At 51.5% G+C, this 14676-nt stretch overlaps 1 protein-coding gene across 1 annotated transcript; it reads right to left on the reverse strand.

Moving 5' to 3' along the window:
* Window positions 1-873: 873 nt before the first annotated feature.
* Window positions 874-14648, reverse strand: NOL6 (nucleolar protein 6). The gene is made up of 26 exons (XM_043567479.1): window positions 14454-14648; window positions 13205-13411; window positions 12988-13104; window positions 9683-9862; window positions 9146-9314; window positions 8779-8913; window positions 8531-8694; window positions 8322-8442; window positions 8059-8117; window positions 7873-7974; window positions 7555-7670; window positions 7229-7406; window positions 6930-7052; window positions 6608-6756; window positions 6382-6457; window positions 6013-6153; window positions 5752-5869; window positions 5519-5673; window positions 5252-5415; window positions 4653-4805; window positions 4320-4417; window positions 3420-3544; window positions 3208-3297; window positions 2614-2808; window positions 2396-2497; window positions 874-2172 (listed from the first exon to the last, which is right to left on the reverse strand). Exons 1-26 carry the CDS (start codon window positions 14505-14507, stop codon window positions 2023-2025), a joined length of 3441 nt encoding a protein of 1146 aa, XP_043423414.1. The 5' UTR covers window positions 14508-14648; the 3' UTR covers window positions 874-2022.
* Window positions 14649-14676: the final 28 nt, after the last annotated feature.

A 14676-nucleotide genomic window follows, 5' to 3' on the forward strand; every position in this document is an offset into this window, starting at 1 on the left:
TGGAGTTCGTGAATCAAGAGCACAGCTCACATAGCCCATCGATGTATTCTCTATGACATGCCAACATCTAATCTCATGACGATGACAGGTAGGGACCGGTACAGGTTCACAAAGACTAACAGACTTGGGACAAAATTCAAGATCAGGGCTCCCATATATGGCTTATTGTCTTTTTTTTTTTTTTTTTTATCTTTATTTTTGAGACAGAGAGAAAGAACAAGTGGGGGAAGAACAGAGGGAGAGGGAGACACAGAATCTGAGACAGGCTCCAGGTTCTGAGCTGTCAGCACAGAGCCCAACGCGGGGCTCAAACTCATGAACCATGAGATCATGACCTGAGCTGAAGTCAGACGCTCAACCAACTGAGCCACCCAGGCATCCCTTATCATCTTGAGGATGAACCCTGATAGCCAGGCATCAATCTCTTCACAAACAGGCCCATGCCTGCTGCTGAACCTTTCAGAAAATGAGGATAACTAAAAGCACATACTTCACAGGGCTGGGATTGTTGCATGATCACGTTCCTGCACATAAGACATGTAAAAAAACGGAGTGCCCAGCATTTACCAGGCACTCAAAATGTCAGCTGCATCTTAACTCTCAGGGTGCAACTCATTGTCACCTTCACACTCATTCTAGGCAGATATTACAAATTATGATTCCCTTGTCCTTAAAGCATTTTGGTGGGCCTGCTTGCTCTCCATCTGCCTGGCCTAGATGCCCCTTCTGCACACACCTGCATCCTACTTGAGCATTGTCCTGGGTACCACGAAGGTGCCAAGAAATCTGTTCAAACATGTTACCTGCCCCCAGAGAGTTTACTTCTAGGAGACAATGTTAAAACTATGTGAAAATGGTAGAAAAGCCAGGAACATGGGGAAATTAAGTGACTTAATTTTAAATCAGAGTTTAAAACAGCAGAAGAGTTCACGCCCTGTATGCAACTACGAAGTAAACTGAACAGACAGTAATTGTTCTCATGTTTCAGACGAGAGAAAGAGCACCTCAGGCTGGGGGCGAGGGAAGGGTTGGAGGAGGAAGCACTATTCAAGCTGAGTCTGGAAAAACAGCCAGGATTAGGGGAGACGGAGAAGGGAGAGGCTGCTGCAAGTGGGGTGTGGACCGGGGTGAAAGGAGGCAGCACCGCCCCCCACCCTGGCACTGAGAGCTCCTGGAGAGCAGGACTTGGGGCTTGTTCCCCCCACACCCTTACTGCAGGGATGTAGTGGGGACAGTGTGTGACATGAATGGGCAGATGCCATGGAGCCGGGGGACTGAGACACTGAGCAGCCAGGGCAACGCTGAGCGCTTTCTGCAGCTCTCCCGGACTAGGGGACCATCTGTCCCCCTCACCCCTTCGCTGGCTCATTGGGTACCCAGCCCCTCCTGTCCTCTGTGCTTTCCCCTGGTGTACCCTGGAAAGTAACAGCACCCACACAGGAGAGACCCGTGTCCCTTCAATGGGCTCTATTCATACACACAGAGCCCCTTTCCCACTGCTCAGTGCAGATATTCTGTGACCCTCAAGAAGTGCCATACCTTCTCTGGACCCCATTTAAAGGCCTGACACTGCCCTGAAGGGCATACTAAGGTGTAGGCACACATCCTGGCAATGGGAAGGGGAGACAGCCTCAGCCTTGGGCAAATCTCCTCCTCTCCACACTTCTGGAAACATCCTAGGAAGAAAAGGGGGAAAAAAAAAAAAAAAAAGCCCAGACTAAGGCTGACACGTGGATGGATCTCCTGGGTTCATTCAGTTCGCTGAGCTGGCTTGCCCTCCTCTTCTGGAAGTTCAGACAGGCCCAGGGGACTCTGTAAGAAACCAGGCCCCTGCTCTGATGCTGAAGCATCAGACAGAAATTTGGGGCAGGGCTTTTCTAGGGGAACATCTCAGTGTGTTTAGGCCAGCAGGTACTCCATGGAAGATCCATACGCAACGAGGATGGAGATCATGCCACTGACATCTTGCTCCAGAGGTCTGAAGTCTGGCTGTACACCTACAGCTTGCTCCTGGGGTGGAGATCACACAGTCCACCTCTCACTTCGGGCCTCCACAGCCTGTACCAGGCCTTCACCCAGGATGGCAAAGTCCTCCAGGATCGCTTCTACATTGGGCACCATCACCAGCTCCCCACTTTGAGACACCACCATGTGCCCCTTTGTGTTGGACGCCTAGGGGAACCAGAGAAATATGGACTGAGGTGTCACAGAGGCACACCCAGAGACACCAAGCCGGGTGGGGGTGGGGAGCAGTAGCAGTAGTAGAGATCGACACACAAGACACATGCTTCACACCTGACCCATGCAGTCAGGGAGCATGCCACATACAGACATGCATGCCCACATGGAACCACATGAACACACTTGGGAACACACTTATCATCAGCCAGCACACCTTGAAGGGCTGGGGCTGGAAGCTGGTGGGCTTCCAGAGAACACCAATCACCTCTCCACCATGCTGGTCATAAAAGAAAAGGGCCAGGTCCCCAAAGGCCTCCTAGGAAAGGGCAGGACATAGATAATATTACACATAGACATCTGAGAGTCACCTCCATGGCCCCAGCTTCACCTGGAAGCCCCCTCCCCAGGTTTAGTCAGCCCTTTAGGACCTACCCTGAGCTGTGCCAGATAAAGCTGAGGAGGATCGTAGCCCAGCACAGGCATCAAGGACGAGGGCCCTGGCTCATTGAGCAGGCCACGGCAGAAGGAGGCAGCTGGTGAGTCCACGGCTTGGCGGTGCCGGGGGATGTGGCGGGGAGACAGGCGGATCAACACATCATACATATCCAAGGGTGGCCGGAACACTGTCTGAGGGAGTACCGTAGTGCCCACTGAGAGTTGGGAGCTGGACCACAAAGCCTTCCACATGCCCACCTTGGTTCCCTCCTTCCCTTTTGTCTGACCCCCCATTAGGGGCCCAAATGTTCATCTGAAGGTGGGAACATCAAGCCCCAGCTGGTGTCAGCCAGCTTCAATCTGTCAGGAGGAGCACAGGCTACAAGTGTGAGGCCTGGATAGAGCCAGGGCCCTGGTTCTCCTGCAGGTTCCACCACTGCCAGGCACCATGGGCAGTATCAATGCCTTCTGTGGATTCAGTCTTGCCAAACAAGAGGGCTGAGCATCCTGTGAGAGCCCCTATAGCTCCAGATTCCCAATGTTCAAAGACAGAATCCCTAGAACCCGAGTCACTCTTGGTCAAGGGCTTACCCTGATGTCCCCAGGCCCCCGGGGATCCATTAGCTGCTTCTCTAGGACAGGCAAGGCCTCGGCTGCCAGGACCACAAGCTGCTGTAGGATCTGAGGGGATACACACAATCAAATACATCAAACCTGAGTGTGGGTCTTTCTTAGCTCATGCTGGGCCTGCTTTCTCCTTGGCAGAGAAGACCACAAATTTAGAGGTAAGGATGGGATTGAACCTGGGGTGATGGTCCATCCTGTGTCCATACAGAGTTTTTACGATCCTGGGGCGTAAGGATGACCATGACCGGGAGTTGTCTCCGAGCTGCCAGGAAGCCACTGCGGATCTCCACCTGCTCTTCCACTGTGAACAAGAGGGGGTCCTGGATCAGCCTGCCCCCTTCCCCAGCTTTACTACCCCAGATCTTCCTACTGTACACCCAACAGCTGCCCATCACAGGGATTTTCCAGTGCCCCTCCCCCAAAGGACAAAGGCAATGTAAAGGACACCATGTTTGCCTCAATTGGGTGGGGTGTTAAACTCTCAGCCTCAGCCCAAAGGCAGAATTTTCCACTGCCTGGCACCCCGTTCTAGTTTCCGGGCCGACACAAGCTGAGGCCTGCCCCTGACCCCCTTCCCACCCTACGCTCCCACACACCTGGGGAATTAGGAAGCTGACACCCTCCTCTCTGCTTGGACCAGGAACTCCTCATGTTACAGATGAAAATCATCACCCCCACTCACCAAGAAGTCTGGACATCTATTCTAACCTGGGCCCTTCCCTGATCCCCACAAGACTTCTCACTTGGTGTTCAGGGTCCCCCTTCTACTCTCCTTTCCCCTTCACAGCCCCCACCAGGTAGCTTGTTTACCACCCCGGTCCATTCTGTTTCTGAGCATCATAGGAACAAACCATAGCTCTATAGCCTTAGAGCTCCCTAAAGCCTTGACTGGGCCTCTTCCTCCTAGTAATTCCCCACCCCAAGGCATCAGGGTCAGGCACAGATATCTGGGAAGGGGAAGCCACGAAAAAAGCCCTATCTAATAGACTGGCGTGGAAAACCCTTGTGTGCCCTATTGCTCTGCAATCCACAAAGGTTTTTTCTTGTAGGAGTCTGACCCCAGTCCTACCACTTACCAGTGAGCTCATTGTTGAGGTTGACAATAAGGGGGTTGTTCTTCCAATCAAAGGTTGATATCAACAAAAGGAACCGAAGGAAGCCCACCTGGGGGGAGCTGAGAAGAAGGAATGAGCAAAGGGTCTGGGCCCAACCACACATCCCAGGGCTTTCCCCACGACCTAGACAGTCTAGACCCCTCAGCATGGATGGGGGTGGGAGGTGTCTTAGAACCTCTTCTGTCACTTTTTTTAGCTACCCTTTCCCATTTGGACTGAAGGTACAGCCTAAGGGACGACAACTGGCCCCAAGGGGAACTTTCTGGCTAGAGAAAAGATGGAGTTCGGAATCACCTGGGAGGGGTGAAGGGCTCAGGGTGCAGGAAAAGAGCAGCAACCACCAGGTCCAGGCTCTCATCGGTGAGCCCCTCACCCAGAAGCTGGGCGCGCACCCACCGCTTGGCCAGCCGTGCCACACCTGAGAAGGCTGGGTGCTGCTGCTGGAGTCTGTCGGGGGAAGAGGGAAGTGGCAATGAGACTCAGGCACTCAGGGCCCAAGAAGAGTATTTCTGCTCTACCACCACTATTTATTCAACCTTTACCCAAAGTTGCCCTCTGTACAGAATCTCACATGCCCCTAACTAACACCCCAACAGATCAGTCCTATAAAATTCCCATTTCAGGGGCGCCTGGGCGGTGCAGTCGGTTAAGTGTCTGGCTCTTGACTTCGGCTCTGGTCATGATCTCATGGTTCTGTGAAATTGAGCCCCACATCAAGTTCTGTGCTGACAGCACAGAGCCTGCTTGGGATTCTCTCTCTCTCTAAAAAATGAATATATAAACCATGGTATAAATTTATACCAGGTGGCCTCCCAGAGAGACAGGTGGCCAGGAGAGCAGAATAGAAGCAGACAAGGATCTACAGACAGAAGAACGTATGCAGGTGGCCATACCCATGCAAGGCACTGGTGAGCAGGGGCAACTGCCTTGTGTCCCTCTCAAGGCGGAGGGAGGCAGGCGTGTCCCTCAATGAGATCATCCCCTCAGGGCTCCGCATTTCCCTCAGGATCTGGGGCTCCCGCTGATAGGCCACACGAATCCGGAACACAAACCCATCCTGTTCAAAGCGGGTATGGGATGGGAGACACATGTCAGCATGGGACACCCTAACACCCTGTGCCCTCCCTCTCTGGGGAATCCCTACCCTACACCAGTCTAACCTTGAGGACATCAGTGTGCATGGCTGTGGCACGACACTGCAGCCCATGCTGTTGGGTCAGCAGCTCCGCCAGGCGCAGCTGGAAGGCAGCTCGGACCCGGCGTATGGCCTCAGCATCCTGTGGCCACTGACCACTGCCCTCCAGATGACATACCACTAGGAAGAAAAGAGGTTTCAAGACTGCAGCATGGAGTGGGAACAATTTCTCTCATCCCCTCCCAAGAGGATCCTCACCAGTCATGGGCTCCACATAGGCTGGACAGGGCTTGTCAGGCCGAGGCAACAGCGAGGCCTGCTCTCGCAAGTGATCGTAGAAGGAGTAGGCTGGCCGGACTGGGGTTGGTGGGAACACCTATGGAAGATGCAGGGCTGAGGTAGGGGCTCAGGACTGAGAAAGTGAACACAGTCAGGAGTCGGAAAGGGGAATACTGGAGGAACGGGGTAGAGACAAGGAATTGCTAAGCAGAAAAGGCTTCCTGCCACCTTCCACCTCACCTCAGTGTAGCGCAGTACTGGATGAGCTCCCTGCACAGCAGACACAGTCAACGGGAGACCTTCCAGCCCCCACAGGAGGCGGCTGAGGTCATCGTAGCAACGCACTGCTGCTGCCAGGGCTTCCTCACCTGTGCTGGAGGTCTGAGAGGGAGAACACAGTCAGTCAGGAGGCCAGGACCCTACAGAACCCCACCACCACCCAGGATTTTATCACAGCTCAGGCTGCTGCAGAGCCAGCACCCCCTCTGCTGGACACTATAAGAAGTGCAGCCCGGCTGAGGTGTGCTCTCCACCCCCTACCTAATCTGGCCACACAAGCTACTCTGCAACCCCTAGCCTTAACCCTTAGCCCTGACCCATGACCCTTACCTCTTTTGGGCTTTGGATCAACGCGTCCAGAAGGCCCCCCACATAGTGGACACAGGTATCTGGGATGTCGGCATGACTGGGAAAGGGGCAGAGACTCAGTGAGGGCACTGAGGAATATGGAGAATGCTGCTGGACATTCGCTGCTCAGCCCAAAGCCTGGGCCAGACCCTCCTAAAAGGCTCCCCAACCCACCGGTGCTTCCCAGCATCCAGATGCTAACACTCACAGTGCCAAGAGATGGGTGACCACCTGGTGGGGAATAAGGCGCTTCTGGGCCATAGAGGCTGCCTCCCAGACCACAGCTTCCCGAATGGCTCCATCCTGGAAACGCCGAAGCTCTGAGCGAAATCCCCAGAACTGGCGGAAGTCAGCAGCCTAAGGAAAGGCAATGGGTGGTGGAAGAAATCGACAAAGATGGGCTTTATCAGAAATCCCCAACAGGACTCAATCCAGGTGGCATGAGGACGATCCACCCTATTCCTGCCAGTGCACGGCTTGGAGTTCCCAAGAGAGAGCCAAATCACCCCCCAGACCCCAGAGCTCCTTACCTCGGGCTGGTTGGCTTCCGGACCCAACTCAAGGACACTGGTCAGCCCCTCAGGCCGGAGGAGCAATCCTAGGGTCAGGGTCCCAGAGTCTCTGTGCTTCGGTGGATCCTGGCTAATGTCCCACTATAGGGTGTAAAAAGGCTGAGTTCAAGCCAAGAATGCCCCAGCTTGACCTGGAAATCCAGTTTCCAACTAGGTAGAAAGATCTAGCTAGAGGGATGGTGTGTCTTTTGTATTCCCTGAGACCCTAGATCTAGTCCTCCTTAAACCCACAAACTCCCTACCCCACAGCACCTCACCTCTAAGACTGGGGGCCGAGAGTGGGCCAGCAGGTGAAGGCGGGACCCCAGACCCTGCTCCAGGAGGGTGGTCAGTGAGCCCAAAGCAGCTGAAACATAGTCCCCACCAAGATCCTGCAGCTCTGGCCACAGCTTTAGCCGGTGACATGCTGCCTGCAGGCGACTCAGTGGATGGAGACTAGAGGGACAAAGAGACAGAATGAGGTATTGCTGACCCCAAGTACCACCCCCTCCCCAAAACCAGGAACATCTGAGCACTTCTGCCCCACCACTGTAGCTCCAGGGAAAAAGAACCCACTGACATAGCCTGTCAGCCATAAACTTACTGCAAGACGTGGTCAAAAGCCCTGATCATGGGTTTGGGAGTCATCAGCAAAAATTGGAATCCATCATCAGCTCTGCTGTCCAGCAATGCCATAGACAGCCGTGCCTCATGCTGTACCTGGGGCCACAGGGTAAGCAGGGAACTCACATGTGAGATTATCACCACTATACCCCTCCCTTCAGTGACCTGAGGGCTCAGACCAAGAGACATGCCTGACCTAAGCTCTTTGGAGAAGAGTTTCTGGGGTTCTGGTACTGGTAGAAGGGACACAGTCTGGACTGGGACACCTGGGGAATCCAGGAATGGGAACCATTGGTACCTGGTGGTAAGTAGAGGCAGTGACATCAGCACAGAGGTTGAGACAGCCTGAGGAGTCCAGGAAGACAACAGAGAAGGCCTGATGGAAGTCAGCCAGGGCCGGCTTGGAGGCATAAAAAAGAAGCCAGTCAGGGTTCAGGCCTTACCTTCAGGCCTCCTTGCCCAGCCCCAGCCCTGCCCCACTCACCAAGGAGGGATCTGAGCTGAGACATAAGCTGATCCCATTGACTGTCAAATCTGTGGTGGCTGAAGTGAGCCAGAGAAGATGGGTGTGTCAGAAGGTATCCTCCTCCCTGGGGACCCAGCACTAATGACACTCTCCCTCCTCCCTGCCTCCAGAATTCAGTTTGCTCTTCTGTCTTATGTTAAGAAACTGAATGACCCTTGATAGGATGAGAGGATTCACAGGATGAGTAGAACCCTTGGCCTTTCTGAGTCTAGCCACCTTACCCAGAAACTGCAAGACGCTTCTCAGGACCTGGTAGCCACTCATGGTGGTGTGGATCTTGCGTGTGGACACAAGGAAGGCAACCAGCATGGAGACAAGGAACCCACTGAACCCTCCCAGGCCCTGAAAAAGAGATGGAAACAGAGAGGCCCAAGCTCAGAGCCAACCCGCCACTCAGTGAGGCAGGGAAGCTGGGCCACTCCCAACTCACCTTGTCCAGTTCCCGCTGCCGCAGCCAGACCTTCAGAAGTGCCACGCCATCCTTCAGCCCCAAGGCTGAGCCCAGCACAGTTGACAGCAGCTGCACGTGAGACTCAAGGGCCATGTCCTGCAGAACCCATGTGTTATAGTGGGGGGTGGGAGGCTCTGGGCTACCTGTGGGGGAGGGGAAGCCATGAGAAGAGAAATCCCCACAACACTCTTCCCTTCAGCTCCACCTTGACACGAGTGCCTGCTCACCATCCCCTGGGGGACTCTGCCCTCGGTACCAGGCAGAGCGCACATTGTTCTTAGATGGCAGCAGGCGGCACGGGCGGAAGAAGTCAGGTGGAGGGCATGGATGCAGACGTACAGTGACCAGGCGCTCATCCTTCCCTGGGGGAGACAGGGAGTGCTGAGATCCTTCCAGGTGGGCCTCTGTGCCACCCTCCTCCTACCTGAGGGTACCGGGTACCATGCCCTCCCACTTCAGAATCTGAGGTCTTTGTACCTTCCCCCTCAAACCTGAGGCCTAAGCCTCTCACCTTGGACTTGAGGCCCCACACCCCCCCCCACCACTGAATTTGTCACTCCATACTGCGCCTTCAGCCCAGTATGTGCCTCCCACCATGTGGCCGAAGTAGGAGCGAGGGTTTCAGGTGGCATCCATTGGTGTAGGAGAAGCGAACACTGCCAAAGAAGGGGTCTTGGCCCAGGTGGTGAGCTAACTGGGCCAGGTAGAGAGCACGCTTGCGGAAGTAGCGCTGGTTCAACCCATCCTTGTCCTGTAGGAGCTCCTGGAGAGGGTCAGAAAAGAGAGAGATGCCCAGGCACTTAAATGCTTTTTGTTATAGAGCTTAGAGGCCAAGATGAAGCCAAGGTGAGTCACAGTTTAGAAACCTCAGGGAGTTTTGCTGGCCAGAGTGCCTGAACCAGGGCCAACAACACCATATCTAGTTCTCAGATGACGAAGGCAAAGTTCCAAAGGGCAGCAACTGGCCCAAAGGCACATTTAAGCTGCCCTCAAGATGATAGCAGTGATCTGCTCTTTTGATTTCGAGTTCAAATTTCAATCCCTTGGCAAGTGGCAGGTGGGAAAGAAAGACCCAAGAATTTGTAGGTGGTGAAGCAGCAGTCTCTCCATTCCCCAAACTCTGGACCTCACCTTGGGCATGGTCACTGCCATATCCACATTAATGTCCGGCCGGACGCAGGTACCCAGAAGGTAGCTGCCCACAACAGTGACCTGGGCTGGAGGCAGGAAGCAGAAAGAGCCCTTCACAGTATAGGGCACTTGGTGGAGGGGTACTCGAACCCCAGCTGGGAGCCAGGTCTGGTCAGTCAGCTGTGGGGACAGAGACAGTGATACATATTATTTGACTGCCTCCCTGACATGTCCCCTTGGTGTCTAGTAGATATGTCAAATTAAACATAACACATTTGAGGGGCGCCTAGATGGCTAAGTAGGTTAAGTATCCAACTCTTGATTTTGGCTAGGTCATGATCTCGTGGTTCATGGGTTTGAGCCCCACATCAGGCTCTGTGCTGAGGGCATGGAACCTGCTTGGGATTCTCTCTCACTCTCTCTCTCTGCCCCTCATCAACTTGTGCATGCATGCTCTTTCTCAAAATAAATAAATAAACTTTAAGAAAATAAAAACAAAAATAAACACATCAATACATTTGAAGTCAAACTCCCAGTCTTTCTGTAAACACATCCTCTCCATTTTTTTTTTAATTTTTTTTTCAACGTTTTTTATTTATTTTTGGGACAGAGACAGAGCATGAACGGGGGAGGGGCAGAGAGAGAGGGAGACACAGCATCGGAAACAGGCTCCAGGCTCCGAGCCATCAGCCCAGAGCCTGACGCGGGGCTCGAACTCACGGACCGCGAGATCATGACCTGGCTGAAGTCGGACGCTCAACCGACTGCGCCACCCAGGCGCCCCAGCACATCCTCTCCATTAAGGCAACTTCATTCTAGTTGCTCAAGCCCAAAACATTTAAATCACCTGAACTCATCTCTGTTAAAAACATCCATTTCACTTTTAAGAGCATCCAGACACTAACCACCTCTACTTCTCTATCCTAGTCTGAGATGCCACCATTTTCCAGTGGATCACTGCATGATAGGTTTCTAGCTAGTCTCCCTGATTTTATCTTTATCCCCTTCCCTTCTACCTTTAACACAACAGCCTGAGTGAATTACATTCTTAAAAATTATCAAGGACCCTCAAAGAGCTCTTTTTACGTGAGTTATATCTATACTTACCATATTAGAAATTAAAATGAGGAATTAAAAAAAATTTATTACTTTTTTTTTTAACTTAAATTTTAGTTAGTTGACATACAGTGCAATATTGGTTTCAGGAGTAGAATTCAGTGATTCATCACTTACAACACTCAGTGCTCATCACAAGTGTCCTCCTTAATACCCATCACCCATCTAGCCTATTCCCCACCCACGTCCCTCCATCAGCCCTCAGTTTGTTCTCTATCATTAACCGTCTTTTGTGGTTTGTTTCCTTCTCTTCCTCCCCCCACCCCCGCCATTCTCATAATGTTCAGCTGTTTTATTTCTTTACTAAAAAAAATTTTTTTTTAATGTTTTATTTATTTTTGAAAGACAGAGAGACAGAGCACAAGCAGGGGAGGCGCAGAGAGAGAGAGGGAGACACAGAATCCAAAGCAGGCTCCAGGCTCTGAACTGTCTGCACAGAGCCTGATGCAGGGCTCGAACTCATGAACCGTAACATCATGACCTGAGCTGAAGCTGGATGCTTACCCGACTAAGTCACCCAGGTGCCCAACACTTGTTTTATTTCTTAAATTCCACCTATGAGTGAAATCATATGGTATTTACCTCTCTGTTTGCCTTATCTCACTTAGCATACTACATTCTAGCTCCATCCACGTTGTTGCAAATGGCAAGGTTTCATTCTTTTTGATGGCTGAGTAATATCCCATTGTATATGTATACCACATCTTTATCCATTCATCATTCAATGGACATTTAGGCTGTCTCCATAGTTTGACTATTGTTGATAATGCTGCTATAAACATTGGGGTGCATGTACCCCTCGAATCTGTATTTTTCATCCTTTGGATAAATACCTAACAGTGCAATTGCTGGATGGTAGGGTAGCTGTTTTTAGTTTTGCGAGGAACCTCCACACTGTTCTCCAGAGTAGCTGCACCAGTTTGCATCCCCACCAACGGTGCAAGAGGGTTTCCCTTTTTCCACATCTTCACCAACACCTGTTGTTTCTTGTGTTATTAATTTTAGCCACTCTGACAGGTGTGAGGTGGTATCTCATCATGGTTTTGATTTGTATTTCCCTGACAATGAGTGATGTTGAGCATCCTTTCATGTGTCTGTTAGCCATGTGGATATCCTCGTTGGAAAAGTATCTATTTATATCTTCTGCCCATTTCTTAGCTGGGTTATTTGTTTTTTGGGTGTTGAGTTCAGTAAGTTCTTTATAGATTTTGGATACTAACCCTTTATCAGATGGGTCATTTGCAGATATCTCCTCTCATTCTGTAGGCTTTTAGTTTTGTTGATTTTTTTTTTCTTTTTTTAGAGAGAGAGTGTGTGAGCAGGGAAGAGGGGAAAACAGAGACAGAAAATCTTAAGCAGGCTCCATGCTCAACACGGAGCCTAACACAGGGCTCGATCCCACGACCCCAGGATCACAACCTGAGCTGAAATCAAGAGTCAGACACTTAACCGATTGAGCCACCCAGGTGCCCCTGAGTCAACTTTTTAAAAATGAAGCTAGATCACATCACTGTTACACCAAAAAAAAGTCCCATCAGTGGTTCCTCTTTTTACCCAGAGCAACAGGCAGTCCTTGTTTCAGTTTAACGAGGCCCTGAGTGAAATGCCTCCTCCCTCCATTGCCTTTTTGAACTCGTGTCCTTCTATTTTCCCCTCATTTAATCCAAGGAACATACCAGACTTACTACTGCCTTTGAACCTTTGTGTTGACTATTCCTTCCTTAGATATCTACATGGTTGACTCACTTCCTCCAAATTGTCAGACTACTGTCACTTCAATGAGGCCTACCTCAACTACCCTATTTAAAATTGCAAACCACTCCCACCCTCTGATATTCCCACAATCCCCTTACCTTGCCCTACTTTCTCCTTTTTCCAGTGTTTACCATTTACTAATATTGCCACTCAGTTTACTCATCATGTTTATTGTCTACTATCTATAAGTCCAACACTAGAAAGTAGGCTGCTTTGTTCACTGATGTATCCTAAGAACACAACTAATGCAACGAACATAAATGTTTGTTGAACAAATGAACACATGGTTGACTGTACTTCCAGTTGAGCCTCCTGGCAGTGAAAATGAGCTCCCTAGGACCCCACGCCCTCTGGAGAAGAGCAAGGCCTTGTTTCAGAGGCCTACACTGAGGACCTCTCCTGGACTTCCCAGTTCTTCACTCTACCTGCGTTACCTGTGTCTTAGGAGTTGAGGGCACCTTCAGGACTCGCTGGTTGACCTCCCGTAGGAAAGCATCGATCCGCTCCTTCTTCTTCTCCGACAACCTTACTTCCTTTAGTAGCTCCTCTACCTGTAAGAGTGAGTAACTCTTACACCTGTAGGGGCGAGTTCTTCAGCCTCAGGGTTCCAGGACCATCCCTCTAACCCAAGCCCCAGCCACCCAGTAGTACCTGCAAACGAAGCAAGCTAGAGTGGAACAGACTCTCAGTCTCCCGAAGGCGGTTTAGCTCCTCATTGGTAGGCTCCTTGTACAGTTCTGCCTGGCTAAGCTTCACTGGCTGCAGGAGACTCTCCACTGGAGACCCAACCAAGGTACACTTCTTAGAGTATTTCTTCTTTCCTTCCTGGCATGTGTCTTCCAGAGCTAGTTCCATCACCTGTGGCCAGTGAGAAGAGAAGCCAGTGTGAGGTCAAAGGTGTGTAGCATGCACTGCCTAAAATGCCACCATGATAGGACATGGATAAATGCTTCACAGGCTCCTGTTCACTCTTTTGAACGGAAGTCAGACTGCAAAACCCAGGATTATCATTACTTAGAAGAACATTACTGAGCTCTAGTCTTAAAACTCCTAAGTTGAGGGTTCCCTGTCTATTTGACAGCACAAGCATGGAGCTTGGCTTGGAGCTGGAAGGGGTAATAGTTGACTGAGCCCTGACCTAAACAATGCCTGAGCTCCTCCTATTTCCAGATACCACGCATCAGGAATCTTCCTCTTTTGCTGGGTTTGTCCTGGGAATTTACAAATGCCATCTCCACTCTTGCTCTATCCAAATCCTGCCAGGTTCTAACCTGCCAGCAATCCCTGACTGTAGATTACATCCGTATACATTAAGTGGTCAGTGCTGGAAAGAGCTAAAACCTACTGCCTCAGGAAAATATACTCAGTAAACCATCCAATCTTCAGTAATCCCGGAAGAAAATGTACACTTAAAGGAAATCAAGGTTTCACAGGTAGTATGCCTACTCTGTCAGCAGGTATGCACACCCTCCACACCCTGGTCTGCAGAATCCTAAACCTTCTTCCCTACAGCCATGGGCCCCGCCTCTACCCCACAGTCCTACACTGGAGAGAGCCTTACTGGAGGGCTCCAGAAGAACCACCATGTGCCCTCCGTTACAGCGGCGAGCACAGAACTAGGCACAAGAGGTCAGATCTCATCCAATGACAAGAAAGAGAACGTGGTCGGGGAAATGACCGACGTCACAGAGCTTTCGAAGGAGTGAGCTCAGTAAACTTTATTGCTGCTTTCCAAATAACGCCAGGTTCCCCCTGGGTCTGTCTCGGTGCGCCAGACTGGCAACATGGGGGAATAAGGCTCCTCCAGAAGGGACGGCCATCCTGTCCCTCGTCGGCGAGCTGTCAGGTTCTGCCACCTCTTGCACGTAGAACATTCCTCCCTCCCAGATGGCTCACCCACCTCCGGGTCCCCAGCAGCTGCCCGATGTTGCGCTCCCGCAGGGGCCGGCCCCATCACTCGGAGTCCAGGTCTTGCTCACGCACTTTGGTTCAAAGCCCACGTGCTCGGCACTTCTTCCCACCCTGGCTGAATTGCTGAACCCCCGCCACAGACCTGCTGAAATCCCGCCACAGAATTGCTGGACCCCTCCACAGAATAACCGAAGCCTCACAACAGAACTGCC

The sequence above is a fragment of the Prionailurus bengalensis genome, chromosome D4 (genome assembly GCF_016509475.1).
Source record: "Prionailurus bengalensis isolate Pbe53 chromosome D4, Fcat_Pben_1.1_paternal_pri, whole genome shotgun sequence".
Taxonomy (NCBI): domain Eukaryota; kingdom Metazoa; phylum Chordata; class Mammalia; order Carnivora; family Felidae; genus Prionailurus; species Prionailurus bengalensis.

Coding starts and splice junctions, on each gene's coding strand:
- NOL6 (XM_043567479.1), bottom strand. CDS start 14,507: ATGGGGCCGGCCCCTGCGGGAGCGCAACATCGGGCAGCTGCTGGGGAC. Junction 7,053..7,228: donor CTCGGCCCCCAGTCTTAGAG/GTGAGGTGCTGT, acceptor TACACCCTATAG/TGGGACATTAGCCAGGATCC. Junction 3,545..4,319: donor CCTCAACAATGAGCTCACTG/GTAAGTGGTAGG, acceptor TCTTGTTCACAG/TGGAAGAGCAGGTGGAGATC.